Source organism: Electrophorus electricus, chromosome 9 (assembly GCF_013358815.1).
Source record: "Electrophorus electricus isolate fEleEle1 chromosome 9, fEleEle1.pri, whole genome shotgun sequence".
In the NCBI taxonomy this organism is placed as follows: domain Eukaryota; kingdom Metazoa; phylum Chordata; class Actinopteri; order Gymnotiformes; family Gymnotidae; genus Electrophorus; species Electrophorus electricus.
Window position 1 is genome coordinate 19,314,222 of NC_049543.1, and position 27,135 is coordinate 19,341,356.

A 27,135-nucleotide genomic window follows, 5' to 3' on the forward strand; every position below is an offset into this window, starting at 1 on the left:
GGTACCTTGGACTCCAACCTGTTGTACTATCTACAATGCATACTATGAATAGGCTACATGACAAAGCAATTTTGTAACTCTGAATTAGAGTGTCTGCTTAATGCCACAAATGTAAGAGTTCCTCAGAGAATTGCTACTGACTACATACAGGTAGAGGATTCCTGTGCTGTTACTGTTTGCTTCTCTATCTGCAGTCTGACCAAATATAAACAATACAGGTACCATCCTTTAATTTCTATAATTAAGATGTTCTTTAAAGTAATGTCTGAAGCAGTTTTATTAAATCTCTTTATAAGGGCATTTGTGATATCAGAACCATTATTTGCAACACATCAAACACGACTTTAAAATGTACATAAATTAAAGAGTAAGGGTCATAACAGTGAATTATATATGAGTGGCAATATGTGAGAAAATTTGTTTAAGTTTTACAACACCATTCCTCCACCCATTATCTCCAACCTCTGTGGGGTGAAAGAAAAAACACAATCAATAAGTATGAAAGTATAGGTTCAAGAAAATCTGAAAAACTTCCTTATCATTGTACTTCAAGGATGCAACACAATCCAAACTTTTTGGTTTAAACCATGGATGTAATATTCCAGTTCTAGGCTTTGTGTAGTTGGAGTCCTACCTGTGGCGATTCAATAAAAGCGAGCCAATCAGATGAGTGTGTTGGCAGGAGGCCCATTGACTGACATTTGTATATTGCCAATGCAGAGCCAAGGAGATTGCCAATAAGGTACACCAAGCCCTGGAGCCACTGTTGACTGGAGCTCTCCAGCAGTTTAAAGGCTAAATAAAGAGAACAACTGTGAGATACATGTAGATCAGAGCATCAGACTTTCATAAGATGCATGATGTTCCCTCATGTAACCTTAATGAATCAGCACATACTACTAAGGTCAAGTTTGTCAAACCCTCTAGTATAGTGCATTTATCTCTGTTCTTTTCAAGATATTCTCTGTTCTTATGATGACACACATCTTTAACATTAAATAGGCTATCTGGGGTTTTATAGCACCGAAGAACAGAGGGACCTAAAGGACATTAGAATCTCCTGAGCAAATGAGACATTCCTTCCTCAAACATTGAATAAATCTACCAAAGTAGATGTAACATATACATATAAATGATACAATTAGATCAGTAAAAAAGTCTGTTCCTGGTCTGAACCACTGGCTGCTTACTATGTTCAGTATAATATGGACTTTAATGGTGAATATAAACTGTTATTTTGGTTTGATGTGTAACTGAACTGGCTCGTGGGTGCAGGTGAGAAAGCTCTGGTAGATGTCACTTACTGGCAGACATGGACATGAGCGCCTGAATAGGCCTCCAGGCCATCATACACACCATCATGATGGGGAAGATGGAGATGGTGTTCCCAGACATGTACATGATAAACAGATTCATTGGAATCTGCTTCAGGGGGCCAAGAGCTACATCCCAGCATCTCTACACACACACACACACACACACACACACACACACACACACACACACACACACACACACACACACAAGATTTAATTTCATGATTAAAACAATATAAAAAGACATGCTACCCAATAATCAGATAAACCTTTTGTACATTAACACGGGGCTTTCTCAGTGTCATGTCACTTTACTAATTCCAATAATCATTACAAAAGACCTCAGTAGATTTAATCTTGTGTAATCAATGAGCCCAAACTTTTATCCAGCTGTATTCTCTGAACAGCAGTAGCACATTGTAAATCTTACCTTCTCTACCAGGTTGCGGTCTGTTTCCTGAACGCTGGTGTCAGGGACTGGTTTGTCTGAGTATCCTACTGGGTACATAACATCCCCCTCCTTATTTTGCCTGTCCCCTCGACTCCTGCACACATATACTGGTGAAATGTTATAAAGCAAGCACTGTTTTCTTTAGGAAATGTACACATCCTCAGCCAGAATCTCAATTTAGGTCTGTTCATGAATAATATGAAATGTATTTTTTGTGAGAGACGTCCTTAAAATGCAACAGTTTATTCTGCTAGGTAAATAACATTTACATAAGTGCTCTCTTTTAAATAGATTGTTATTTACAATAATAATATAGTTGAAAGTTTTAGGCTTCTTCATGGCTTACCTGGTGCTGCCCAGACTCAGTTCCAGGGCCCATTTGATTCTTTTGGGACCTCCCGCTCCCCGCATGGACAAAGCTCCTCCTTGTCCCCCCGGTGACGACATGACTCGTTTTGCTTTAAAACAAACAACCAACCAAGAATAGCTCGCTATTTAGGCCCACCTTTTTGGATATATGAGGTTTAGTTAAAGAATATCTCCATATACAGCTCAGAACCTAAACTTTCAAAAGCATACTTACAAAGGTGTCTTAAATTTACAGATCATTAGCTAAATAATGCTACTGGGACCAAAAAGTCAACTGCATACATCTTTGCGTTAGTTAACCTCGAAAGTCTAACTAGCGTTAGCTCTACTAGCTATATCTCGGCTTCGCTGTCTTCGTGTAACGTTATTCGACTAATCAGTTCGATAGTGTCCGTAATCTAGCTAGCTAACCACCTAGTTTTACCGACGAAAACAGTATCAGGTACTTGCGCACTTATCTAACGCTAAAACACGTAGCTAGCCAGAACCCTAGCAATGGGATACGTTAGTTAGCGTCACTATTTACAAACATAAAAAGGGTCATACCTTGATGTGGTTATAGTACAGTATATAATCTTGCGTCGGTAGCTTGAAATGCAAGAAGTTATTTTAAATGTAGTATAAGAAACTTCAATAACGACAACTGATATTCTTGCCTTCTTAGCTGTCTTGGCAGACCGTCGATGACGTAAAGTACTTGTTCGCGTTGTATTAGCGAGTTTAGTAAATGTGGTACCATCGCCCCCTACTGTATTGTATGTAATTGAAATTAATGTCTATAAAAACCCTGCAATTTCCTCTTCCACATGGCTTTCCAGTTAGTGCTCAAAAGAATCAAAATAAGAAAAAAACAAACAAAAAGTCACAATGTAGAAGAAAATACTAGAGAGATGTGCATGCATATTTTTTTAAAAATGTGCCAACATTCTTTGTAACTTTTATCAGATCTCCTTGGCAAGACTAACACACTAGAGTTTTATCTAATTAAACAGCATATAAAAACAATCTGTCATTTCCTAAACTATTGTCTAGGAGTGGAAAATCAAAGCAGAAAAACATACATGTTAGAAGAACCTGTTTTATTTAATACTTTACATGTACAAATTGTACCTATATGATAGCACTTAAAAAACACTATTATATACACAACATACTAGTTTCCTATATAGTAGAAATTGTGTCAGAATGCAAAAGTATATTTGAAGGAGAGATATGTATATGAACCAGTTCCAGCTGTGTGACACCAGAGTAAATCTGAATCAGCTTATTTGGTGCTGCAACACAATCAGAGGGATCCCATGGAGCAGAATGGTCTGGGTAGCAGGCCACTTTGGCTCAACAGTACCTCAGTGGCAACACGGTATTCAACTAGCTCAATAACTGTGGCTGCGGCAATTTATTCTACACAACTAATTGTGGTCTAGCCCAAGCAAAAAAATTATTCATGATCTCATTGCATTTCATTAACTAATCAAATCTGAATATTAGGTAATCTTCAGTTATATATGGAAGTCATCCCCCCACCCTTCGATCACCTCTATTCAATTTTTTGTCTGTTCTGGTCACCTGTTGTGCAATTGTCCTTATTTTCTTCATTATATAGCAACTTATACTTGAACAATTCTTCAGTCTGACAAACTATATGTGTGTATATATATATATAAATATAATATACACACACATAAATATATATATATATATATATATATATATATATATAAAATCTCACAGTATATAAACAATATGCATTAACATACCATATTAGCAAATGTGAAATATATTTGAACAAAGCACACCACTGCATGGTTTAAGACACTGGGTGGCCCTGTGGAATGGCGTAATATTCCATTTCGTTTTTTTAATTAATTAAATATTTAATTTATTAATTTAATTACACCACAGCATACTACTGAAGGATGAATAAAGTGCAACCATTTTATATGTATATGTAAGCCGGCCACTATATTCATTATATCAGTCAAGACCAACTGGGACTGTTTTGGGAATGGCTAATGAATCCAGGTTGTTTTAAGAAAACCTGCCTGCAGTTATGTTTGCAGTGATATAAACATCAAGTGAGTGTTAACTAGTCTTGATACTTTCTCAGCTCAGGACATTTACATTTTACATCACTTAGCTAATGCTTTTATTCAAAGTGACTTACAATCATCAATGAATACAACTCCAACAACTAAGGGTTAAGGGCCTTGCTCAGGGGCCCAACAGTGGCAACCTGGTGGTGGTGGTGAATTGGCAATCTTTTGATTGCTATTCTAGTACCTTAACCACTAAGCTGTCACTGCACTGGACTGGAGTGTGTTGCATCTGTGAAGGTCACTTATACAGGCTTAGTTCAGGGCAGTGATAAAAGCACATATAGGCATCACAGAGTAGTCGTCGCACAGGCTCCTTAAGGGAAGCAGTCTCTAGGCGTTTCAGCTCTTCCTCCGATAGACTCAGGTAACGCCCCACCTCTGGACATGCCCTCACCTGTGGCACATTGAAGCCGTTCTCTCCTCCTGCCAAAATGATCACAAACCCAATTAAACAAATAAGTGACAGAAATCAAGTTCTACGATTAAATGATTAATAGACAATCATTTGATTCTCTGATTTAGACAGAAAAATTGTCGTCAATAGCAACAGTCCTTGATCTGTGATCTGTGAGCTGACCTGTAATTGCATTTATCCATTAATTCTAGATGACTGAAGCTGTAAGATAAATGACTGGTTCAATGAGTGGAGCTTGAGGTGATAGGGTGAATAATTCTTACCCTCTCTATCAGCCATACTGTCGAAAAACAGCCAGTCAGTAGGTAGGGGCCCATGCTTCACAAAGCTCACATAGTGGCTGGTCTCAATGCATGTCACAGCAAAGAGAGCCAGTTGCTGACGAGCACTATGCACCGGCCCCTCCCACGTGCCTTTGGGGACTCGGACCTTGACGGGTGTATGCATCTGACGCTTCCTATGGGCATGAACCTAACACAGGGAGGGATTATGATTATAGCAGCCAAACACTTTAATTCAAATAAAACACTTTTTAGTGTGTGCATACCTGTGTGCTGCAGGTGTTGCAATACTGTTTTAACTGGCCAGGTGTAATGTCCAGATCCTCATAACACTGAAGACACTCCCACTCCGCTACTGACTGACAGATACTACACTGTCGGAGTGCTAGAAGAGAAGAGGAGGACATTTTCCATTTCATGTTGTCTTTGAGATTGAATATAAGGCTCTAAAAATGCATAGTGCAGCACTGAATGGTGCTGGACATCATTTGGGGTGTCCTCACTCTCATCCAGCAGGTCAGTGATGTCGAGGGTGAGGGATGGCAGGATGGCGTCAAACATCTTAAACTCTTTGCCGAAGCGTGGCATGAGGAGGGGCAAGCAGGAAGGAGCCTGTGCATAGAAACAAAACAAGATATGACTATTTAGCTATAGTCATAGTTAAACAGAGCCTGCTCTCAGAACGCCTTGGAGGAAACAATCTACTTTGGAGTCTGTTTTCAGTCCGTTTTCATTACTTCTGTGCAATTCTGTGTATGGTGCAGTTAATGTAGGTAAAGGTTGCCACTACCTCAGTGAATTTAAGCCCAGAATGCATGAAGGAGGATTCCAATAGAGCCTGCACACTGGCAACCCTCATTAGTCCAGCAGGGGGTGAGGACAGAGGGATGGGGGAGAGGGAGGGAGACAGAGAGGAAGAGAGAGGGGAGGGAACAGGGGAAGACAGAGAGGTCAAGCTGGAAGGCGGGAAGAGCTGGTAGATGTGGCACTCCTGTGGCTCCTGGCTCACAGATCTCCAGAAGAGAAGAAACATATAAATCGATGAGATTGCAAGAGTAGTGAGGAATAAAAGCATTTGGATGGATAGCCCAACATATGGACATGTTAAAAAAAAAGGCAGGGGGGCAGGCATGTACCTAATTTTTAGAACTGGTTCTACCCGGAGGAGCTGGAAAAGCTTGTTAAGGAATTCTTCAGGATCTGAAAACATGCGTGCACACACACAATCCTGTTTTTCTTGTCACTTGCACTTAACATTTTGAAAAATTCTTTAACAGAATGCTACCTTTTTCTTCATTAGTAAAGCCTGCATCTGTAGTCTCAGCTTCCAGAAGCTTCCGTAGAGCCATGGTCTTACTGGCACATACATATCCATACCTAATCACAAACATAACATTAACACAACAGACACACACACACACACACACACACTAATCATATACAACAGTTCACAGAACACAGGTGATGGCTCTGTCTCACACGCATAAAGACACAGACAAACCAAAAAGATGCAAACCTGCGTAGAGGGTTAACGATATCACAGCGCAACAGTTCCTGAGCATCTTTACTGCGTTGGCCTTCCTCGTTGGCAGGCCAAAACAAAACCCAATCAACTGAGCTGCAGCAGGAGAAGAGACTGGAAAAAAGACAAATGGAGGGAGAAAGTAGATACCACTCACTTGCTCTGTCTTTTAAGCTCAGCTACAGAGATCACATAATTTAAGCACTCATGGCTGGTCATGTAAACACATTCATAATAGCTCCTTATGATACTGGCCAAATGACCTGAACTGCCATTTCAGTTGCAGGGTACCGACATGACTCAGAAAGCAGCTGCATTTTAATCCCGCACAGGCCATCTGAAGGCTGGGGAGCTGATGGCTGTGTTATTCCCACCTGAAGAGTGAGGCATCCAGGTAGCAGGAGTTGAGATGACCCTGGATACCCTTCTTAAAGCCCTCATACAGCTTCCTAGCGTCTGTACCCAGCACAGGGGGCGTGTTCTCCTCCACACGCTTACTGCCCCACTCTGCGAATGCTGAAATCACACACACACACACACACACACACACACACAAAACGCAATCCCAAGTCACAAAGAATTACACAAAACTGTAGGAAACACATTCTCTCTGGCAAAGAGCACAGATAGTAAGGTGGAAATACAAGTGACATCATAACATGTGTGCTACCCACCAATTGAATTGCAGCGCTCCACTTGGTTGATGGGCGCCTCAGGGGCGGGAAACCTGGAGTCCCTCCTACAGTTCCGCAGTTTGACAAACAACCCCTTGTTAGGAGGGCAACGGAAGTGCCGCTCACCGAGGTAGCTGCCATCCGTAGCAGCAGACAACTCCTGGTCCTGAAAAAAATAAAATAAAAAAAACCCCACAATGCCAAGCAAGCATGGGCCAAACGAACCTCAAAGCCTTTACCTGTGAATCAACAGAAATTTCTGGTCTTTATGTTGGCTTCTTTAACATGACTTTATTGCTACCAATCATGTACCAGTTCAATTCCCGCCACTTGGTCCGAAATGCCGCTGATCTGTCCAATCCAGCGTATTACTCCAAAAATTGGTGGGTCGTTCATCTCAATCATAGACCCCACCTCTAACCATATCTTAGGCTCCGCCTTCTGCTCAGAAAATGGTGGAGAGGGAGGATCGTGAAATCCATTAGCAGGATGGAACAGATCGGTGGGAGGTGAAGGAGGCGGGGCTTGTGTCTTACTGGATACAGCAGCTGGTGGTTTAAGAGCAGTTTTAGGGTTATGGAGAGGAGGCGGCTTTAAAATAACTTTTAGTGTTTCTGAAGAAGAGGAGGAAGGAGGTTGAAGGGCAGATTTAGCCATGGCCAGCATGGCGGGATCTATCAGTGGCCTCGTGTAAGGGGCAGATACTGTGGGCTGGGGGGGTTGCTTGCTCAGAGTGGGCGAAGGTGGCTGAAGGGCTGTCTTAGACAAAGGATATGGAGGCTGGACAGGAGGGGCTTTGGTGTTAGAGCCAAGAGGAGGTGCCCGCTCCATTCTCAGTTCTGCAAAATGAAACAAAACCAAGAGTGTCAAATTTGTGCTGCATAAAACTAATTTGCAGAGAAATATTCTTCATTAACACTGTTCATATACATGAAACAAGACTGTGCTGGTTGAATGTTACCTGTAGACACTTTGGAGAGCGGAAGAAGATGGCCATATTCAGGAGATGGAATAGAGCACAGCTTATAACTCTTATAGCAACCATTCCAGCTTCCTACTGGTTTATCCTACAAATAGAACCGCAATGTAAAAACCTTACAAGTCTCCATACAGACCACGTTTAGAAAATGTGTACACATTTCCAAAATGAAGAGAATGGCAAATTTGCGATGCTCACCGTCAAAACTCCCACATACAGCCCTGTGGACGTCCGCCCAGGTAGTGGGCCACAGTACTGCACCGTGCCCCAGTGGAGGACATCTTCCTGGAGGAAGCAGACTCTCTGGCCACCCTGTAGTGGCGGTGGTGAGGCAGGGACCACGGCTGAGTCTGCAGCGCGTGGCAGGATGCTTACTGGACCCTGACCATGACTTTGGCTCTGTTCTAGCCAGCCAGGGTCACGGTCGGCCTCGAGCTCACCGGTGCTGCCACTGTGAGATGAGCGGCGGGTGGTCAGCTCGCTGGCGGCCACGAAGAGGGCGCACTGATCCGGGCAGGTGAAGAGCTGATGTCCTTTGTAGCTTCCATTGCTGCTGCCCCTACCTGCTGCCCAGCCCTGGGAGACAAATGGAAACAGACTCAGAAATGACTTTCTCAGCTAATATTCAGATAAAAGGTTCCTGTGAAAATGCCATTACTCCAGATCAAAAAACGGCAATAGCTCAAGACGTTTACTTTTAGCTGGACCCCAAAATACATGGCAGCACTTCCTCGTGTTAGGGGGCCGCGGTAACGAAGCTCTGCATCCGCAAACTCTCCAGATGGGCCACACCGCACCAGCACCTGTGAGCCCAGGGGCAAAGCAGCCAATCTGTGTAACCGATGAGGTCTGGAGAGCAGTTTAAAACGCAGTTCTAGGTCAGTGATAGGCTCCAACAAGCTGGCTAGATCAGCAGGCACTTCATTTAGCAAATGTTTGTCCAGCTTCACCATACTGCCATTGTCTATCACCTGCAAAATTGAAAATGAAGAAAATATCTGAGCTCACTAGTTTTGTATGGTCACAGAGAGTGTGTAGTTAATCAGTTGAAGAATCCCTTACCTTAACCCAAAGATAGTCCACTCTTCCACCTCGCTCCCCTCCACCCTCCTGCTCTTGGCAGAGATTTCCCCTCTGCAGGCGAATGGTGCCTTCCAGGTGATCTTGAACTTTGTGGTCGGATGTCAGCAGGTACATTTTAGGGGCACGTCGCCTCCTATTTTGATGCGCGACACCGGACATGGCAAAGCGGCCTTTTCACTGGCGGCGCAAGAGAGTGAAATGTAAAAAAAAAAAAAAAAAAACCTGCTTCACAAAATATGATTAGCTAATAGTACAATTGAACAACAAAAGATGACCCGTAAGAACTCTAACCATAACTGAAAAGAGCTTTCCTTGGAACATAACACAGAGGACTGTACAACAAATTACCTTTCTAGGTTAACTTGCTATCGTACACTGGAAAGCTCAGTATGAGACAGGCTAGACATACATGTGATGGCATTTTGCTAGCTCGCTATTTAAAAAGCAAGCTATGAATTTAAACTTATTTTAGCTAGTCAGTGAAATCTGATTAACAAAATTTCACAAACTCAAGACACGGAACTAATAAAAAGGCGACCTAACAATTAAAAACGACATTTCGACTTACCAATAAACACATCACCTCACCATACTTTTCACTTCAGCGGACAGGAAAAAACAGGAAACGAAGTGATAGACAGCAACGAAAACCACTCAACTATCAGGAAAGTTTTGCCAGCCAATCAAAAGTACCATCTGAAACCACTTGAAGGAGGGGTTTGTTTTGAGGGAAATTCCACCTTTGCGACGTTTTAGATTAAGTAAGAAATAGAACATATTCATACTGATGATACTGTGCGTGACTTGGTGGCAGGTCAAGTTTATTGCTAGCTAAATCTCTTATTCTTGCGTCATAAATAGGCTTATCTTGTGCTCAAGCACTGTCTTGGATATCATTTTGTATTTTATCATTGCTTTAAGAGTGTGATCCACAGGACGTTATATTCTTTTAATCATTACCTTCTACAGAATTACAAATAATAATAAAATTACTGACTTTATTTACACAAAATATGATGATGGTTATGTCTGCATAATATGAAACATTTTCAGGTAGACTCTACTGAGAGTCTTTAAGAGGAATTGACCATGAAGAATGCAAAGTGGGGTAATTACAGGCATTTTAATAACCTGAGACAATATATGAGGCATAGGGCAGCATTTACATCACAGAGCAGGTTTACTGACTTAAAGGATCAGGTTTTCTAATGACGATCCAAAGTCAGCCCTCCCACACTGCCACTTACAGAATACAAGCACAGGTGAATGTGCAAGTACATAAACCAGTATTTAATAAATAAATATTTTACAAGGTGTAATAATAAAAACAAAAAAGTTCAATAAATTAAATATACTAAGTGCGTTTGGCAAACATGTTGAATAAAAGCACGAGGTTTCTAAACATGTAAAGTACAGGACTATAACAAGACTGCTATTCTTCCTTCCTTCTTTCACTGTTATAATGGATTAAGAAAACCACATCCGATGAATTGTTCAGACATTTTTCAACTGAAGACAAAATGAGAAACCAGCAAAATGTGTAAAGGCTATGTAATATAAAGTCTGTGTAAAATGAATCCATTTTTTTAAGGCTCACCCCTTCAAACAGTAAAGACATGAATAAAAACGGAGATTCTAATGATAAAGGGGTTTTCTGAACTTTGTGTTATGTACCACGTTCTTAGATAAAACAATATGACAGTGAAGGCAGACTGGACCGATGATTTGGGCTCACACGCATGTCATGAGTGTTGTGTTGGCTCAGTGTTTATAAAGTAAGTGGCGAGTTCTCCTTTCCCTTTCACATGAATGACTCCCCTTTTGGTCACGGCATACCCCATGCTCTCGACCACCTGCGCAGTCTCTTCAGGCACCTGAAGGGGGCAGCACACAACAGAGTTTCTTGGTGTCGCTCAGCACTGGCCGAGAGTTCTCCTGCACTGTGCATTTTGTTGTTTTCGCCCAGTTTCCAGCACAACTCTTTGAAATCATTGATTAAAAGATGCATATTACACCCTGTATGAAGTGGGTGTGTAGGAACAGGGAGAATACTTAAATATGCAGATCGATATCATATAAATACGATAATACAGAACCTGCACAGAATTGCACTGAAATTGTATAGAAATTTAGTATGGTGCTAGTCGAACACATGTAAATAAAGTTTTAAGATGTATCTACATTTTAGTACCAGTGGTTTAGTATTTCTATAGGTCAAGTAGTTCGCCTGGAGAGCCAGAAACGGATATAATTTAGTTACCTGACAGAACTAGGCTGTTAAGAATTTAAACATTTAGAGAAAATGCTCAAACTATGATAGTTGCATGACTATCGCTTGATGATTTTTGTTTTGTTTTGTTTTGTTTTGTTTTAACTCACATGGAAAACACCGTCTTATTGGTTTTAATTTAACATGTAAAATATAGCACAATGATAAACTCTAACTGGTATTTTATAAATAATTAAGTTACTCAGTAAACTACTCATTGCCCTAGTGTGTACAGTTTAACCATTTAATTACAGAGAGTTAACTTTTTATAAGGTAACAAAGCAACTTGCCACTTGTACTCATGGCTTATATCAAATGACCGAATTTATTACTATTGTATTATTAATCTAATTTCTGATAGCATGCAGAAATGACTTCCATCTTTACTTTTCATGTCATAATATATATTTTTTCACCTGTATTTTGTCTAGTATTCCAGTAGTGTCCATTCTGCTGGCAACATTAACTGTGTTGCCCCAGATGTCATACTGAGGCTTGTGGGCTCCAATCACCCCTGCAATCACAGGGCCATGGTTCAATCCTGAACAGAGGAAGTGGAGAACAAGAGCAAAGACCCGAAGGTATTGAAAATAAGTGCTATATGGTTATGAACTACTCATGAGTGAGATGTAACGCATTTTTAGACATCTGAAGCTGCACTGTTGGCGTTTCAATTAATTTCACTTCTATGAGAGCAAAATCATTTTGTCTAATAGGGACAGTTTGTCACCAATTTGTTTGTAGTAAGCACCAAGTGCTTACTACAAATACTGAAAAGATACCGCGTTGTGTAACGATCAACTTGCAACTTTTTATAACTGCATACAAAGAAAGATCAAAAGGTACTAATCTGTGCATGTTAAAATATACCTATCCTGAGTCTGAAGTTGTTGAAAGAGTGTCTGTTGATGTTGTCAAGCCTCCCCATCAAAGCAATGGCAAAGTCCACCATGCTGCGTATGTTATTTTTGCTCACATCACTGTCCTGCACAAGGGTGACAGGACAAAACACAAAAATGTTAAGAGGACATTTAGTTCATTCCATTTACAGGAAATATCAGGTAGGGGTTTGTGACATACTAGGTGTGTCAAGGTAACAGCTTTTAAAATTAATGTTGCTTGTAATATGTATGAATGATTATTTTCCACTTTCATAAATAGGTATTAGTAAAGTGCTGAGAGTTCAATATTTGTATCGGTATTTGTTGAAGCAGCAAAATTAATTTGTTCATATAAAGGGGCATCCATGTTGAAAAATGGGGTAAGGGTTGGGGGCAGAAAATGAGTGGTCAAACATATACTGCTAACTATGGAGGTAACTAGTAGACAATGCAGTTGGTGTGTTTGTTTTTTTTAAAAATTGCATTAAAATTATGGCTGACTCAAGAAAACATGCTTTACAATAACATTTTAATGAAGGGGCGAGAGGAAGATGATGTAGGAAGGTGATGTATTGGAACATTCCAAGGCAACCGAGTTGGATGCCAGTCCTTCTGCCATTAAGCCTTTTAAAGTTTGCAGTATAAACTTTGTCTCTTCTACAATCCAGTATTTCACTCCTGCCATGTTGAATGTTGTAAACTTCTGCTACGTGCACAGAAATTACTTCAACTTTCCAATTGGGGATGTAATCAGATCCTAGTGTTTACATTATATGGGTTATTTAAAGCAGGGGTGTCCAAGTCCTGGAGGGCTGGAGTCCTACAAAGTTTAGTGATTGCTCTGCTCAGACATACCTACTAAACCTGCAACTGATTGATGAGTTGAATCAAGTGCATTTACGTATGCAATCAGCAAACCACACCGTTCTCTGGCCCTCTTGGAAAAGGTTTGACACAGTGCTACATTAACTAATATTAATTAAACACACCTGATTCAACTCATCAATCGCCAGGTTTAGTAGGTGTGTCTGAGCAGAGCAATCACTAAACCTAATTACCCAAAGAGGATTACCCACCTCGTTCAATCGGATAGAAATTATATTTGGAATGGCCTCAGTCAGACTAGTCTATTCCGACTGAGGTGCATACATGGACATATTCTATTCCCATTGAGCTATTAGTCAGATTATTAATGGATTATCAGGCTGCTGCATGTAAACCTGGCTAGTTTGTTCCAGGAAAACAAACTACAAAATTTCACTGAAACAGAATTCTGATCATACCCTGCATAATTTTCATATACGCCTCTGAAAAAGTCCACCATGCCACAAATTCTGTTAAACTAAACCCACAGGGGGTGGAGTAATTTCTAATAGCCAAAAATGGTGTGAAAAGCATGTAACCTGGTACACCACTAAAAACTCACCATTAAAACACTCTTACAGTATAATAATCAACATAGGTTATGTTGAAACATACACCAAGAAAACAAAGTCATGCCCAATTTCAGTCACACCACACCTTAAGTGAAGTGTGAAAGTGACTTGCAAGATCAGCCGCATTCCAATTACAGAAACATGCAAATTCAAAAGATGCTTAAATGACATGACATGTCATTTCAAGCAGAACATGGAAAGTCACTCTAAACTGAAGCATCCGACATGAAATGTGGATGCCTGACGGGCCATTCTTCTGTACCTTACGCTCCTCGCGTATCGTCGGAATGGTCAGTCCAGCAGCAGCCATGTAAGTAGTGCCAATAGTTTTAATTTTCTCAACTACATTGAACTTGGGCTTGCTGAGGAGCTAAGGAGAGAGAAATGAAAAATGCAGAAAGAGGGAAATGAAAAAGACCATCTTCACATGTCCATGCACGAAGTCCAAAGACTAACAAACTGCGGCTAACAAAATTAGCATTTGTTGACCTCCAGAATTCTTTCAGATTTTGGCTACCTCATCAAAGTCTGTGATGATCTCGTTGAGAAATCGCAGACATTCCAGCCCGTCTCCATTTAAGCTGCTCTCTGTGTAGAAATCCTTAAACTCAGGCACTGAGGCAAACATCACACATACACTCTCACACAACTGGCTGTACAGGTCCTGAAACACACATGCACGCACACACCACACACACACAAACAAACACACTCTATTTAATTTTTTGGAAAATAAGTGAAATGACAGAGGGATTTGCTATTTTAGTGCTACTGCATTTGTCTTTGTCACTGGCTATCTCATAGTAGTAACTTGATTTTTGTGTGGCGATCATAACCACATACATAACATGTTATAACATGTTATAACAACAACAACAACAAAGGAATAATACCTGGTTGGGAACATCTTTGCCAATGAAGAAGTTAGTCACATGGATTGGCAACAAGTTCTGAAGGAGGAGTCTGTTGACATTCTCTGTTGTCTCCATATCGTCGTGCTCTTTTTGGAAACATTTCTCGAGAAAGAACTCAACACGACAGGCCAACTCATCCTACCACACACACAAGCACACACGCACACACACACACACACACACACACACACACACACACACACACACACACACACACACACACACATAGCTTTTGTTACACAATGCTAGCTTACTCACAATAGAGTTATTCTTGCACCATTCAACATAAAAATACACTCACATTCAAACACACATACTCACGCACACACACAGAGCTGACACACCCTTACCTGTCGAGCAAGAATTAAAGAAGTGAAGTAGAACATGGCAAGCCAAATCCCAGACATGATCTTGGGGTTCTTTAAAATTCCTGGTCTAACAGACACACAAAAAACACATAGTTTATAGATATCACATTTTACATGACTACAGCATTATTTCAGGTCTAATATTCACCGAGTGAAACTCTTGCAGCTTGATGTTCTGTTTTTGACAGCTTAATTGCCATCCCAGGTATGTATGCCCTCTTGGTTGCTATGTCTGGGGGGTTGTCTTTTGGAGTATGCACAGCTGCCCGGAATGTATTGAATGTAGTAGTGGCAGTGTTTATGGGAATGTACAGATGTGTTGTTGAAGATTGCTTTTACAAGCTGTTATGTGTGCGTACATTTCTTTCCCCCTGGCTTGCTGTAGTTATGATAGAGCTATTACAAGTAGCAACCAGTGTGTGTGTGTGTGTGTGTGTGTGTGTGTGTGTGTGTGTGTGTGTGTGTGTTTGCTCTTACTTGCTGCTGCTGTTGGGGTAGAGCTGCAGCATGAGACAGTCAGAACGTGGGGCATACACATACAGGAAAAGTGCAAGGTAGACCACGACAGCCAGAGTAAGGAGGAAGAGTTTAGCTGAAAAGCACATGCGCACGAACACAACCACTCCCAGCATTGCCACCAGACAGCAGTACAGGTAATACTGCCCAAAGAGACACACACAGTAATAGCAAGTCAGAGTAAACTCTGTAGAAAATTGTTTTTATCAGGAATATCTGGATTGTCTTATCTAGAAAATTATATGAAAATGAGTTTTATTGATGTGACTTGAAAATTAATGTAAATGTGAATAGTGAATTATATTAAACAACAACAGCAAAAATACCAATAATAATTGTTAATTATTTTTAAAAAACTCCAGACTTTTTAATAATTTTAATAATCCTACCGGTACAGTATAAAGATTCATGTTATCCAGGGCAGAGGCATTGTATGAGGAGTTTAAGCAGTTATCACCAGGTAGAAAAACCTATAACAACATGGCACATTAAGAGTTAGCAGTGACAGTCCCAGAGTGAGTGGTGTGTATGTGTGTATGTGTGTGTGTCTGTGAAAGACACTCAGTAGAAGTGTAAATGACCCACCAGGTTAAGGAAAGCCATGAGCAAGGTAATGAGCAGACATGTGAAAACCAGCAGTAGTCTCAGCACTGCCATGGTAGCCACTCCCCGAGACAGCGAGGACACCAACCTTGCACTGGAGGAGATCTTGGAGTTGCTTTGCTGAAACACACACACACACACACACACACACACACACACACACACACACACACACGCACACACACACACACGCACACACACACACAGAGTTCATGTTACATCTTCAAATTATTTTCAAATAAAACTTCTGTGCATGCCTTCTGTACATAATATAAAATTTATATTAGACATAACACGTACAAGCATACAAACACAGAGCAGAGTCACCTTTAAGAATCCAGTGCTGACCACCAGAAGTATCATCAGCTGTACAGGGAAGGTTACTCCATATGAAACAGCAAGGGGTAGATTTCTATAAGGGGGTGCAGGGTAAGTTGATTATTATTTAGCTTTTCACCAAAGCCCACTGTAATTTGGTCTTAGTTTTAAGTTACTCCCAATAGGCAATCATTTTGATTCACTTTTCTGAGGTGAGCATCTGCACCACAAACACAGCAATGAAGATGAATGCCAGGCAAGCCAGAGACTGGTGGATACCCTGCACCTCACTAAAAGAATACTGCAAAACACACACACACACACACACACACACACACACACACACACACACACACACACACACACACACACACACACACACACATCCACATTGCTCACAATGTGTTTATAATAGAGATATATAGTTGAAATCTATGTCCAGGGATGGTGTCCAACCTGTTTCTCCGTTTTTATATCATAGAATAGCAAAGTCAGCCAGTTCAATTTTGTTGTTTTTTGCCTAACAGTATAAAAGGGAAAAATATATTTGTATATGTATTTAAACACATAATAACATTTATAAAATTGCTAGTCAGAGTTCATTCTCTCTCTGACACACTCACTCTGTAGCATCTATGTCCAATGTCTCTGCTGATCCATTTTCCAGCACTCCAGCGGTCCTAAAGTCAGATGGGGGGCATCAGACAGATGGAATTGTTTGAATGGGTCTAATTAGTATTAAAAATTAGCAAATAAATTTTGATTCTACCTGCTTTCTTTGCATGATGTCTGACGGGATATTGGCTCCTGTCCATAACAAATTGTAAGTTGTAAACAAAATGAGGTGTTATCTTAATTACTATAAGCACAAATCTTTGTTTCATATTTGCACTACTCTACAGTTTAAAAGGGGGCAATATTTGCTGAACAGGAACATAAGAACAGCCACAAAGATGACTAGGTGTAACAGCTGGAAATGGCATCATACTGCCCATTGAATGAGTGGCACTCACTGTGACTAGCTGTGGTTGGCCTGGGTTGCTGAGTGGAGTGGGTGTACCAGTGATTGAGCTTTCTGGTTGGTGGAGAACTGAAAAAGGCTTGACACTGTGCCAAGACTGCAGATACTGAGACATCCTCACTGAAGCCCGGAGCTTGATTTTACCACTTACCATCAAAGCGTTACTCTGTCACACACACACACACACACACACACACGCACACACACACACACACGCACGCACACACACACACACACACGCACACACGCACACGCACACACACACACACACACACACACACACACACACACACACACACACACACACGCACGAGTATAAGAAAAGGCCAGTTATCGTTTCCACAACATTCCATTGCCTAATTTTGGTCCAATTAATACTCACAGCTTTAGACTTCGTACTGGTACTGTCCTGCTTGTGAGGGTCGATCACTAAATATGTTTTCCTGCCCTGTAAGGCAGAATCGCGACTGGCCCCGTTTCCCTCTTCAACTTGGTACGCCCCACCTAAGTGTCCAAGTGTCTCTTCTGTAATGTGGACCCTCCTAAAGAAGACTGAACAGCTCAAACCAAATTCTTATAGTAACAGCTTCAGGTTAAATAAAATATATTTATATACTTTACTGTTGTACATAGTGTACGTTATATATGCTATATATGTTGCTGTTGTATGTTTTAAAACACTTTAATTGCACATGAAACCTCCACAATAAGAGCTCCAACTAGTTTGCTTTAAACAATAAATCATAAAATATGACTTGTCTTTTATTATTGGGTGCATGTCCACCACATGGTCTAATGTATGTGGACACCACTCCAAATCATTGCATTCAGGTGTTTCATCAACACCTTCTGCTCACACAACGGGGCTACCAAGTGCTGAATCAAATACTCTGTTGATTCACTCGCTATAGAGTTATACATTGCCTCTTGAAACAACATCAGCACAAGAAATGTGCACAGAAAGCTTCATCAAATGGGCTAGCTACCACAGTGCCAACAGGAAATTTTGCCAGAACAGGAATAATGATATTTCCAGTGAAGGGTATTGTTAATACTAGCACATACAAATGTATTTTACAATTACATGTTTCCAATTTTGTGGTAAGGAGAAGTCTCTTTCCTGTTCCAGCATGACCATGCCTCTGTGCACAAATCAAGGTCCATAAACACATCGCTTGATCAGTTTGGTATGGAGAACTCTAGTGGTCTTCCTTGACGCTGACCTTGACCTCACTGAAAACCTTTGGGATGAATTTGAATGTCGATTCAGGGGCCAGGCCTTCTCATCCAGCATCTTCTCTTGGCCTCAAAAAAGCTCTTTTGACTGTATATGCACAAATTTCCATAGATACACTATGAAATTTTGTGGAAAGCTTTCCCATCCTAGAAGAGTGGAGGCTATTATAGCCTCAGAGGGGTAGCTAACTGTATTTTAATGCCTATGATTTACGAATGACCAGCAGTCTCAGGTGTGACGGGGAGGTGTCCACATACTTTTGGCCATAAAGTGTATACCTTGCACTCTCATGAGTTCCCAATATAAAATTTAGAGACAAGTTTTATAACAATAACAATAAGACCAATAAACTTATGATCTAGAAATACTTCACATAGTTAGATTACCGCTAACAAACACTCTCCATCATGTAATGAGTTTCTAGATAGATACTAGATTGTCAATCTTGCACAAACATACCCTGGCACACCCGCTGACTCCATGCGATTGGCTAGAGTCACATTATTTGACCAGACATCATATTGCCACTTCAGTGAGCCAATCACACCACAAAGGACATTTCCAGAGTGCACGCCCACTCTCATGTTAAGGTCTACTTCCGTCGCTTCCCTTAGCTTACTGCAAAAAAATTCATGAGTTAACAGGTTGCAAAAATAGAAGAGAGAATGAACTTAGGAAAAATAGAAATAATTCATTAAAGCCAGATAGTTTCACTGTTCCATTTCTGTTCCATTACTTTACGTGTGTTTTCAGGTCTCAGAAGAGATGGAGAGATGTTACATTATCTAATTAGATAATAAAATAAAATAATTTTGTCTAAAAGTGAATAAGTACACCATTTACACAATAGCAAGGCTCCCCGGACACTAACACATGCCTGGTGTCCTCTAGTATATGAATGAACTGATGTTTTCACAGCACCATAGGACAGATCATCACCCTTGGAGCACTGCATCAATCACTCCTGCTGGTATGTCACTTAATTCATTTCATTTAATATAATTTTATTTCATTTCATTTCAGTTTGGCATCAACCCAACTTCATCACATTTTTGTAAAAATGTGAGTGGCCTGCACAATTCACTGTGTTGCGGAGGCAACTTGTGATACTGACAGTGGAGTGGCTCACTTTATGGCAGTGCACATGTCCAGTCCCATCTGGACACAGTTGCGTGCGTGGTGTGGGATGGAGTCTGGGAGACCCGATACGCAGTAGTAGCAGTCGCCCAGAATCTTTATACGCAAACACCCGTTCTTCTGTGGAGGGAGGGAGGGAGGGAGAGAGAGAGAGAGAGAGAGAGAGAGAGAGAGAGAGAGAGAGAGAGAGAGAGAGAGAGAGAGAGAGAGAGAGAGAGAGAGAGAGAGAGAGAGAGAGAGAGAGAGAGAGAGAGAGAGAGAGAGAGGACCAGAAAAGAAAGTGTCATCAGCATCTGATGAATATGTCTAGCCCTCAGTAGCCCAAAATACCCAACATATGCCCAGGTGGAGACTGGCAGTTTGAGGTGACACTTCACCTTGGCGATTTCATCGAACTTTCCGAAGAGTTTGTTGAGGACAGCAACGATCTCCTCTGGAGTGCAGGAGCTGGCAAGGTTGGTGAAGCCCACAATGTCCGCATAGAGAATACTGTAGGGCAGTACATGCATAGGCCTTCACATTCTACTCTTGTTTCGTTATTAATGTGACTGCGTATCACTCAGCAAATAGGCTATTGTCAGTTAGCTAAACTAACATGAAAGATATTTAATTACCAGAATGAGGCATGAGAGGTTGAGAGTCTGGGATATTTTTGAGTGTGTGTGTGTGTGTGTGTGCTTGTGTGTGTGTTTGAATATGTTTGAATATACACGTGACTCTTAGACACTTCTTATTTTTAGCCTTACTTTTACACTCTGGGTGTGTGTGTGTGTGTGTGTGTGTGTGTGCATAACTCTTTGAACTCTTTGAACTTTGAACTGTCACCTGACATCTTTGTGCTGCTTGATATATAGACTGTGGAAGTTTGGTTTGTTGTCAGCTCCAGTGCATTTGTCTGACAACCTCTTGACAATTTCCTCTTTCAGCTCCTTAGCGATGTACAATGGCAACACAGACAGTAGGAGGTGCTCCTGTAGGGAGGGGTGCGACCTTGACAGGTCATTTAACTGGTCAAACACATACATGAGGCAGTATGTGTGTGCACATAGGTGTGTAGCAATGTGTGTGTGTGTGTGTGTGTGTGTCTGTAGGTGTGTGTACCTGGTCGCGTTTCTGCTTGGCCCGTTTGAAGCGGGTGCAGCTGAATGTCTCTCGGCTTTTGGTGGTCTTCCTGCACGCGCACTCGCTGAGCCAGAGATGGAAGAAACCCACACAGTTCACACACACAAAGAGCACAGCATTTGCCACCAGCTGAGAGAGAGAGAGAGAGAGAGAGAGAGAAGGAGGGAGGAAAAGAGAGGAAGCGAGAAGGAGGGAAAGAATGGGAGGAAGAGGGGGATGAAGATAAAATGAGAGAGAGATAAAGAGAGGGAGGGGGAGAGAAGCATGAATTGTGGCACAGGACTTAAAAAATTCTGTTTTGAATGCATTTGGAAAGCATTTTGAATAATTCAGGGAACGGGGACATGAAACAAAGACAGCAGATGCAAGCATTTGCATCCACCAGCAACAACAGCTATAAATGTTTTGCATGGACATTTGACATGTCTCATTTACAAGCATTTTTTTCAAGTTAATGTGTAAGCAGGTGTGTGTGTGTGTGTGTGTGTGTGTGTGTGTGTGTGTGTGTGTGTGTCTGTCTGTCTGTCTTTCTGTCATGATCTGTGTTTTATTTTTGAGTTATCTAGTCAGGCTGTTGTCCATTTGAATACATTTTCATTTGACTTACCATAACATTTTCCAGGATATGAGTGTGTGTGTGTGTGTATGTGCGCGCACATGCTTTTTGCCTAACCTGCACTGCAAGGTCACGTGTACCAGGTCTGGTGATGGGCACATAGACACTGATGATGATGATGTGGCACACACTTGCTCCTATGCCGAAGATCAGAGCCCAGGAGAGAGTAAGAGGCAGAATCGTATATACTGATAGAGAGAGAAAGAGAAAAAATGCAACCTGAGAGAGAGAGAGAGAGAGAGAGAGAGAGAGAGAGAGAGAGTGAGTTATATAATGTTATGTAACATTTTACACAAATGCAGTATTTGTATGAATGTTGTATGTTCCACAGCCATGATTTTATGCTCAACTTAAAATTATAAGATCGTTTAAAAATAAATTGTGGGATGTCAATTAACAATAACACTGATTTATAACTTCAAAAACCAAAATCCAAGGAAACTGTATGCATAGAATAGCATCACTGGAAAGCCAGCAAATGTTTGAGTGAGACTGAGAATCCTACACATTCTTTTAAACTTATTAAGTTAGTTATATGGCTACCCAATTAGTGTACACTTATGTCCTGACGTTCGGGTGAGAGATATTTAGGACACCGCAAAAGTGAGACTGACTTGCTCCCATGTGGTGATGACTCCGCCAGTGAAGATGAAAACAATGGCTGTGATGAAGAGTGCGGACCAGATGAAGAGGGCGAGCATCTGCTCGCACCGCCGCAGGGTGGGCAGGCATGGCAAAAACACCAAGAGTGACACACACAGACAGAGCACTACACACACCACGGCCAGTTCTCCTACATGAGCACTGAGATTCTGAGGCAGAGAGTGAAAGAAGAGAAGAGAAGAGAAGAGAAGAGAAGAGAAGAGAAGAGAAGAGAAGAGAATGAAGGAACTAAGAAATAAACATTATTTTTAATCATTGAAGTCTTAGACTTGAAAACAACAACTTTGCTAACTGCATAGATGGATGGATACATGGATGGGTGAATGGATGCCTAGATTGTAAAAAACTGGGAAACATAATAAATAAGGAAATTAACATTTGATTGAATAGATTCAGCCATTCATTCATTTATTCACAGGCCTACCTTTTCCGTGGTGGGGATGATGATGATGATGGTCACACAGAACATCATGGTCAACACCAGGCCTGGTACCACAATGGGTGTCTCTTCGAGGCACCGCAGAAGTGCCTGCCGCACCCCCCGGTAACAGCCTAACACACGTTCAGCAACACCACCTCGGCGTCTCCTGCGCCAACCCCTAGAGGCCAACGTGTCTTCCAGCTCTCTCGTCTCTCCAGCGGTTGCACTGACAGCCCTGGAATCTTCTGAGGATTCCCCCATGCTGTTGACAATACTGATGGATCCAGGAACTGGCACGTGATTGGTGCCATGGTGGTTCAGATTCCCATTTTTGACACCATGGGGTTCGACACTTTGACCTTTTACTCCACTTGGGGTTTCCCTGAAGACTGTGCATGCTTTGAGAGGTTTCGGGATGCTCTCTATCCTGGCAATGCCGAGCTCAGCAGCATCCTGCTTAACGTGATGTTCAGTCTTGGCACCAGAGATGCTGCTATTAGGGTGTGCTGCTATGCTACTGCTAGGTAATGTGACGATGTTGCTTTGATAATTGTCATTGTGAGTATTTTGGCACTCAGGGTCCATGACCCAGGTGTCACTTGCCATTCGTTCACTCTCTTTTTTGGCAGAATTATTGTCTTTGCGTATTCCTTCATGGTTGTTGTAATTTGTTTGATTTACATCCCCTCTTTTTTGTGAGAAGTTGTCCACGTTTTTTGCATCCCTTAAATCTGACAGCGTGCTTAAATTATCAATGGAGTTCCCACCCCCATGGCAACCATTAAGAGGTTCTGTTGGCCCAGCCCTCTTTGGAATCCCTCCCATTTCCAGAGAGTCATGTGAGTCATCCTGCATACTGGCCAGTGAACGTCAGACCCTGTCTATGAGACCTCAATGTGTCTTCTCACACAAGATTTTTTTCAGCATACACAATAAATAAATTACAATAAACCAACAACACATTCACAAGATCTATGACAGGATGGTCAAACCATCCATTTGCATAGCGCCATGATACAGATCTGATACAGCTTGTGTCATCTGACTCCAGCTGCAGTGTTCTTCTATGGTAAATCCATTCTGGGGATCCAGTTTTGGAAAAGTGGATGTGAAAGACTTTAGGCCATTTCCCTGTAGTGTCAAATTCAAAAAAAAAAAAAAAAAAAAAAAAAAAAAAAAAAAAAGGAGAACACTAAGCTTAACAGTTTAAAGTGCACAAATAGAATAGAAGACAAGTTTAAAAATTAAACAACATAATCCTATAGCAAATCAGAACATTTCCTATAACACAGAGAATATATTGCAGAACAACCTTACAGAGAAAGAATTTTAATCAAGGCTGTTTGGAATGTGGGTTGAAAAAAAAAGACTACTTAGTCTTTACCAGCTCTGACACTACATTGTAGATACACGCATGCACATATACATTCACATGCAAACACACACACGCACACCCACGCACACATATATATGTATATACATACATAAGTGAAGACTGGTATGTTTTCCAAGCAAAACCGAGAAACATTTTTGCTACTCATTTCTACGCACATACATCCTATGTGCATTGCACAGATAATTTCCCTAACAAGAAATAAGATGATTTCCCTAAGCCTACAGTATCAGTATTCAATTTGAATCAACTCTCTGCCATTTTTCTCCCTCTCTCTCTATTTCTCTCTCTCTTAATGTCTGTCTTTTTTTTTTTCAAATAGCAGATAACATTATTTAAAGACAGTATGGCAGTTTGTGCTCTGTGTGCTTTGTGCCACATGTTTGTTGTAAATATTTGGTTATGGTCAAATTCCTCTAGTGTTAAGATCAAAAGGTCCAGCTCTTCTTTGTCCATTCTGATTTCCCAAACCCCTTTTCAGTTGCAGATAACCTGTGCCACTTAAATGATTCTGTCAGCAATGCCAGCACTGATGCCTGCTTCCAACTGGTTTTTGTGTAATATGTACTTAAGTAAAACTTTGACAGACATTTTTTGAACTAGTAATCTCGTTCATGGGGCAGAGATGATATTGTAGTCAGTAGGAACATGTCTGCTGTGTTAGACATAAGATGAATATTTAATGACCACAATGCTGAGACCCTACTGCTGGTTCCTACTGTGGATATTACAAGGGGGCTTTGATAACACATTCATTTACATTTTTGCCACTAATGTTTTCACAAGAGTTTTATAATGTTCTTTAAATATGAGCCAGAGCACATACTCTCTTTTGTTTATTCTCAGCTTTTGGAACAGGCATTGTTATGTGACCAGTGAAAGCCACCAGCAGCTGATAAAAAAAAAAAGGTACCATGGGAATTTTCTGTACTTCAAAGTGGCTAGTTCCACCAAAGGTCTCTTTTACAGGGTACTATTTTTGACCTGTTTCTTAGCAAAATAGTCTGTGTAACAAAGACTCAAAGACAAGCGAGTAGATACATGATGACCTAAAGAAAGCATTCCAAGCTTAAACATCAGACAAAAGGAGAATGAAGCTCTTTCAGGTCACCGCAGGTTTGCAAAAAGGGAGCAGCTTGAGCTTCTACACCTCAGCACTGTAGGATTTTTAGAAATGTCCACTAGAACCCTTCCAAACTGGACCAAGAAGACAAATGATTGAACTTATCTAGTGTCTGAGAATGAGGGGACCACGTACTTGCCACATGTGGGAGAAAAGATGGGATTTTAAAAAAAGTCATTCATTTTTTTCCCGACTGTGATTAAACAAAGTTTTTGATATGACAAGCTGTTTTTAGCCTTAGAGATTGACACCAATCATTTAGTGTAATATAAAAATACAATCATTTTCTTCCAAAATTAATGATTCTATGAAGTGCTCAGTACAAGTGTCTCAATACAGCTCGAGGGTCTGAGAACCTTAATCAGTTATTATTTATGGAATAATACTTCTCCTCTACGTTTTGACTTTGGTTCCAAGCACTTGTGGAGGAAACTACCTGATTGAGCATAAAAAGATCTTCATCTTAGAAGTCTAATCATGGTACAAAAACAGCAGCCAAGAGTAGTCGAAGGCTCCAAGTGTACAAGAAGAAACTTAGCAGAGGAATAAAGAACTTCAGTTCATTACCTTTGACATTCCTCTGCAGGTGTATATCTCTTTTTGTTTATTCTCTGTCTCTCTCTCGACACGCCGATCTGTTCTCATAAGCCTGTCTCTGTGCGCTCTCTATTTCATATGCATTCCTGTTCTTCCTCCTCCTCCCACCCCAACTTCGTTCCCTCTTTCATTCAGAGTGTAGCGTCCCTTTTCATCTCACGCATCCTTCTGTTTCTCCATGAACAGAGAACCGCTTCTGGTGATTTTAGGAATCATCTTAGAGTTTTCCGGAGCAGATGGAAACCTTACAGAGAAAGAATTTTAACCAAGGTTGTCCAGAGCAGATGGAAGTCTCAACGGTCACCCCTTGGCTCAATAAAAGAAGCAGGTTGGGTTGAGAGAAACGTGAATTTGCAGGCACATAACATGCTAGTGCATGAGAGCATGAAGTACAAACAGAACATGCTAAGTTCATGCTAAGTTCATGTATATATGTAAAAATATGACTCAGAGAGCAGGAGAAACAGGATGAGCGCACTCACAAACAACATCGTATGGAAAGAGTAAATTCGTTCTGATTCTGGACATCGAGAGTGCAATGATTACTCAATTCCAACACACACACACTCACACACACACACACACACACTTGAGCAAAGATCATATGAAGGCCTTAAATCACATTTTCCCACCAAATAGAGCCAGATTATGTGTGAACATACCTCATTTTTGTCACCTGTCTGATACAAGCGCTTCTGTTTTACTTGGTTTTCTTGACTTCTCAGTCACTCTGCTCTGAAGGAATGTAACAGAAATGGTTCACTGTTCTATTTTATCTCATCCAGACTCGTCAAACCAGTCAAACGACACATTGAACGCAGCACAATGGAGTTTGTGCCATACCAGTGGAGTATGCACGGTTATGTATCTTAAACTTCTTAGGTAAGTATAAAAACATCATAGACAAAAATAGGTGCTCCAAGCTCACGTATTACATTTGCCAGAATAACAGTCTATGTAAATAATCACCGTAATCTCCTTTTTCTGTATTTAGTATATGACTTACAAATAAATAAACAAATTGGGTCAAAAGTCTTTATTTTATCACATATATAAATGTAAACACTTCCTTTAAATTGTTTTGCTGAAGATCATTTCCTTTTCTCTCAGCTCTTTGTTGTGATTGTTTGGTTCCATGTTTCAATGTTACAGTTTTATGATACACCCACTGCAGGTAGGTAAATCTACTGTAATTACAGTGCTGTAATCATTGTGCATTTCTAAGTCTGCTTCTGAGTCACACTTTCTCAGTCTGGTTCCTGTTTGTAGCTCACTATATATTCTCATATGTTTATAGAAATTATTACCTGTCAT

At 40.8% G+C, this 27,135-nt stretch overlaps 3 protein-coding genes across 6 annotated transcripts; all 3 read right to left on the reverse strand.

Annotated features, from left to right (window-relative positions):
- Window positions 1-259: 259 nt before the first annotated feature.
- emc4 (ER membrane protein complex subunit 4) lies at window positions 260-2,874 on the reverse strand. 4 transcript variants are annotated; one of them, XM_027032006.2, is made up of 6 exons: window positions 2,793-2,874; window positions 2,114-2,225; window positions 1,747-1,861; window positions 1,305-1,458; window positions 635-795; window positions 260-464 (listed from the first exon to the last, which is right to left on the reverse strand). In XM_027032006.2, exons 2-6 carry the CDS (start codon window positions 2,212-2,214, stop codon window positions 429-431), a joined length of 567 nt encoding a protein of 188 aa, XP_026887807.1. In that variant the 5' UTR covers window positions 2,215-2,225; window positions 2,793-2,874; the 3' UTR covers window positions 260-428. The 4 variants fall into 4 exon arrangements, with proteins under 4 accessions (XP_026887807.1, XP_026887808.1, XP_026887809.1 ...); XM_027032007.2 differs by having other exon boundaries at window positions 2,683-2,826; XM_027032008.2 differs by lacking the exon at window positions 2,793-2,874 and adding an exon at window positions 2,351-2,655.
- Window positions 2,875-3,209: 335 nt separating this feature from the next.
- si:cabz01101003.1 (ubiquitin carboxyl-terminal hydrolase CYLD) lies at window positions 3,210-9,835 on the reverse strand. Its single transcript, XM_027032004.2, has 16 exons — window positions 9,755-9,835; window positions 9,166-9,363; window positions 8,799-9,074; window positions 8,302-8,679; window positions 8,086-8,191; window positions 7,437-7,963; window positions 7,125-7,290; window positions 6,825-6,966; window positions 6,445-6,564; window positions 6,214-6,305; window positions 6,065-6,128; window positions 5,719-5,941; window positions 5,432-5,540; window positions 5,195-5,313; window positions 4,911-5,118; window positions 3,210-4,655 (listed from the first exon to the last, which is right to left on the reverse strand). Exons 2-16 carry the CDS (start codon window positions 9,343-9,345, stop codon window positions 4,471-4,473), a joined length of 2,895 nt encoding a protein of 964 aa, XP_026887805.2. The 5' UTR covers window positions 9,346-9,363; window positions 9,755-9,835; the 3' UTR covers window positions 3,210-4,470.
- A 529-nt stretch (window positions 9,836-10,364) lies between these two features.
- On the reverse strand, window positions 10,365-23,563 carry LOC113591496 (adenylate cyclase type 4-like). The gene is made up of 26 exons (XM_027031999.2): window positions 23,312-23,563; window positions 22,712-23,182; window positions 22,239-22,436; window positions 21,682-21,843; window positions 20,988-21,137; window positions 20,712-20,857; window positions 20,264-20,375; window positions 19,879-20,006; window positions 19,209-19,367; window positions 17,895-18,054; window positions 17,505-17,678; window positions 17,261-17,298; window positions 17,115-17,171; window positions 16,948-17,011; window positions 16,695-16,792; window positions 16,501-16,585; window positions 16,156-16,293; window positions 15,960-16,040; window positions 15,532-15,713; window positions 15,037-15,121; window positions 14,666-14,824; window positions 14,290-14,436; window positions 14,035-14,142; window positions 12,326-12,440; window positions 11,872-11,996; window positions 10,365-11,060 (listed from the first exon to the last, which is right to left on the reverse strand). Exons 1-26 carry the CDS (start codon window positions 23,561-23,563, stop codon window positions 10,929-10,931), a joined length of 3,726 nt encoding a protein of 1,241 aa, XP_026887800.2. The 3' UTR covers window positions 10,365-10,928.
- Window positions 23,564-27,135: the final 3,572 nt, after the last annotated feature.

Excerpts from the sequence above, each read along its gene's own strand:
- si:cabz01101003.1 (XM_027032004.2), bottom strand. The coding sequence starts at position 9,345 with ATGTCCGGTGTCGCGCATCAAAATAGGAGGCGACGTGCCCCTAAAATG. Across the intron at positions 8,192-8,301 it reads TGTATGTGGGAGTTTTGACG|GATAAACCAGTAGGAAGCTG; the intron begins GTGAGCATCGCA and ends TTCTATTTGTAG. Across the intron at positions 6,967-7,124 it reads GGAGCGCTGCAATTCAATTG|CATTCGCAGAGTGGGGCAGT; the intron begins GTGGGTAGCACA and ends GTGTGATTTCAG.
- LOC113591496 (XM_027031999.2), bottom strand. The coding sequence starts at position 23,563 with ATGCAGGATGACTCACATGACTCTCTGGAAATGGGAGGGATTCCAAAG. Across the intron at positions 16,294-16,500 it reads TCAGCACTGGATTCTTAAAG|CAAAGCAACTCCAAGATCTC; the intron begins GTGACTCTGCTC and ends TGTGTGTTTCAG. Across the intron at positions 14,825-15,036 it reads CTTTAATTCTTGCTCGACAG|GATGAGTTGGCCTGTCGTGT; the intron begins GTAAGGGTGTGT and ends TGTGTGTGGTAG.
- emc4 (XM_027032006.2), bottom strand. The coding sequence starts at position 2,214 with ATGTCGTCACCGGGGGGACAAGGAGGAGCTTTGTCCATGCGGGGAGCG. Across the intron at positions 1,862-2,113 it reads CTGAGTCTGGGCAGCACCAG|GAGTCGAGGGGACAGGCAAA; the intron begins GTAAGCCATGAA and ends ATATGTGTGCAG. Across the intron at positions 1,459-1,746 it reads ACCGCAACCTGGTAGAGAAG|AGATGCTGGGATGTAGCTCT; the intron begins GTAAGATTTACA and ends GTGTGTGTGTAG.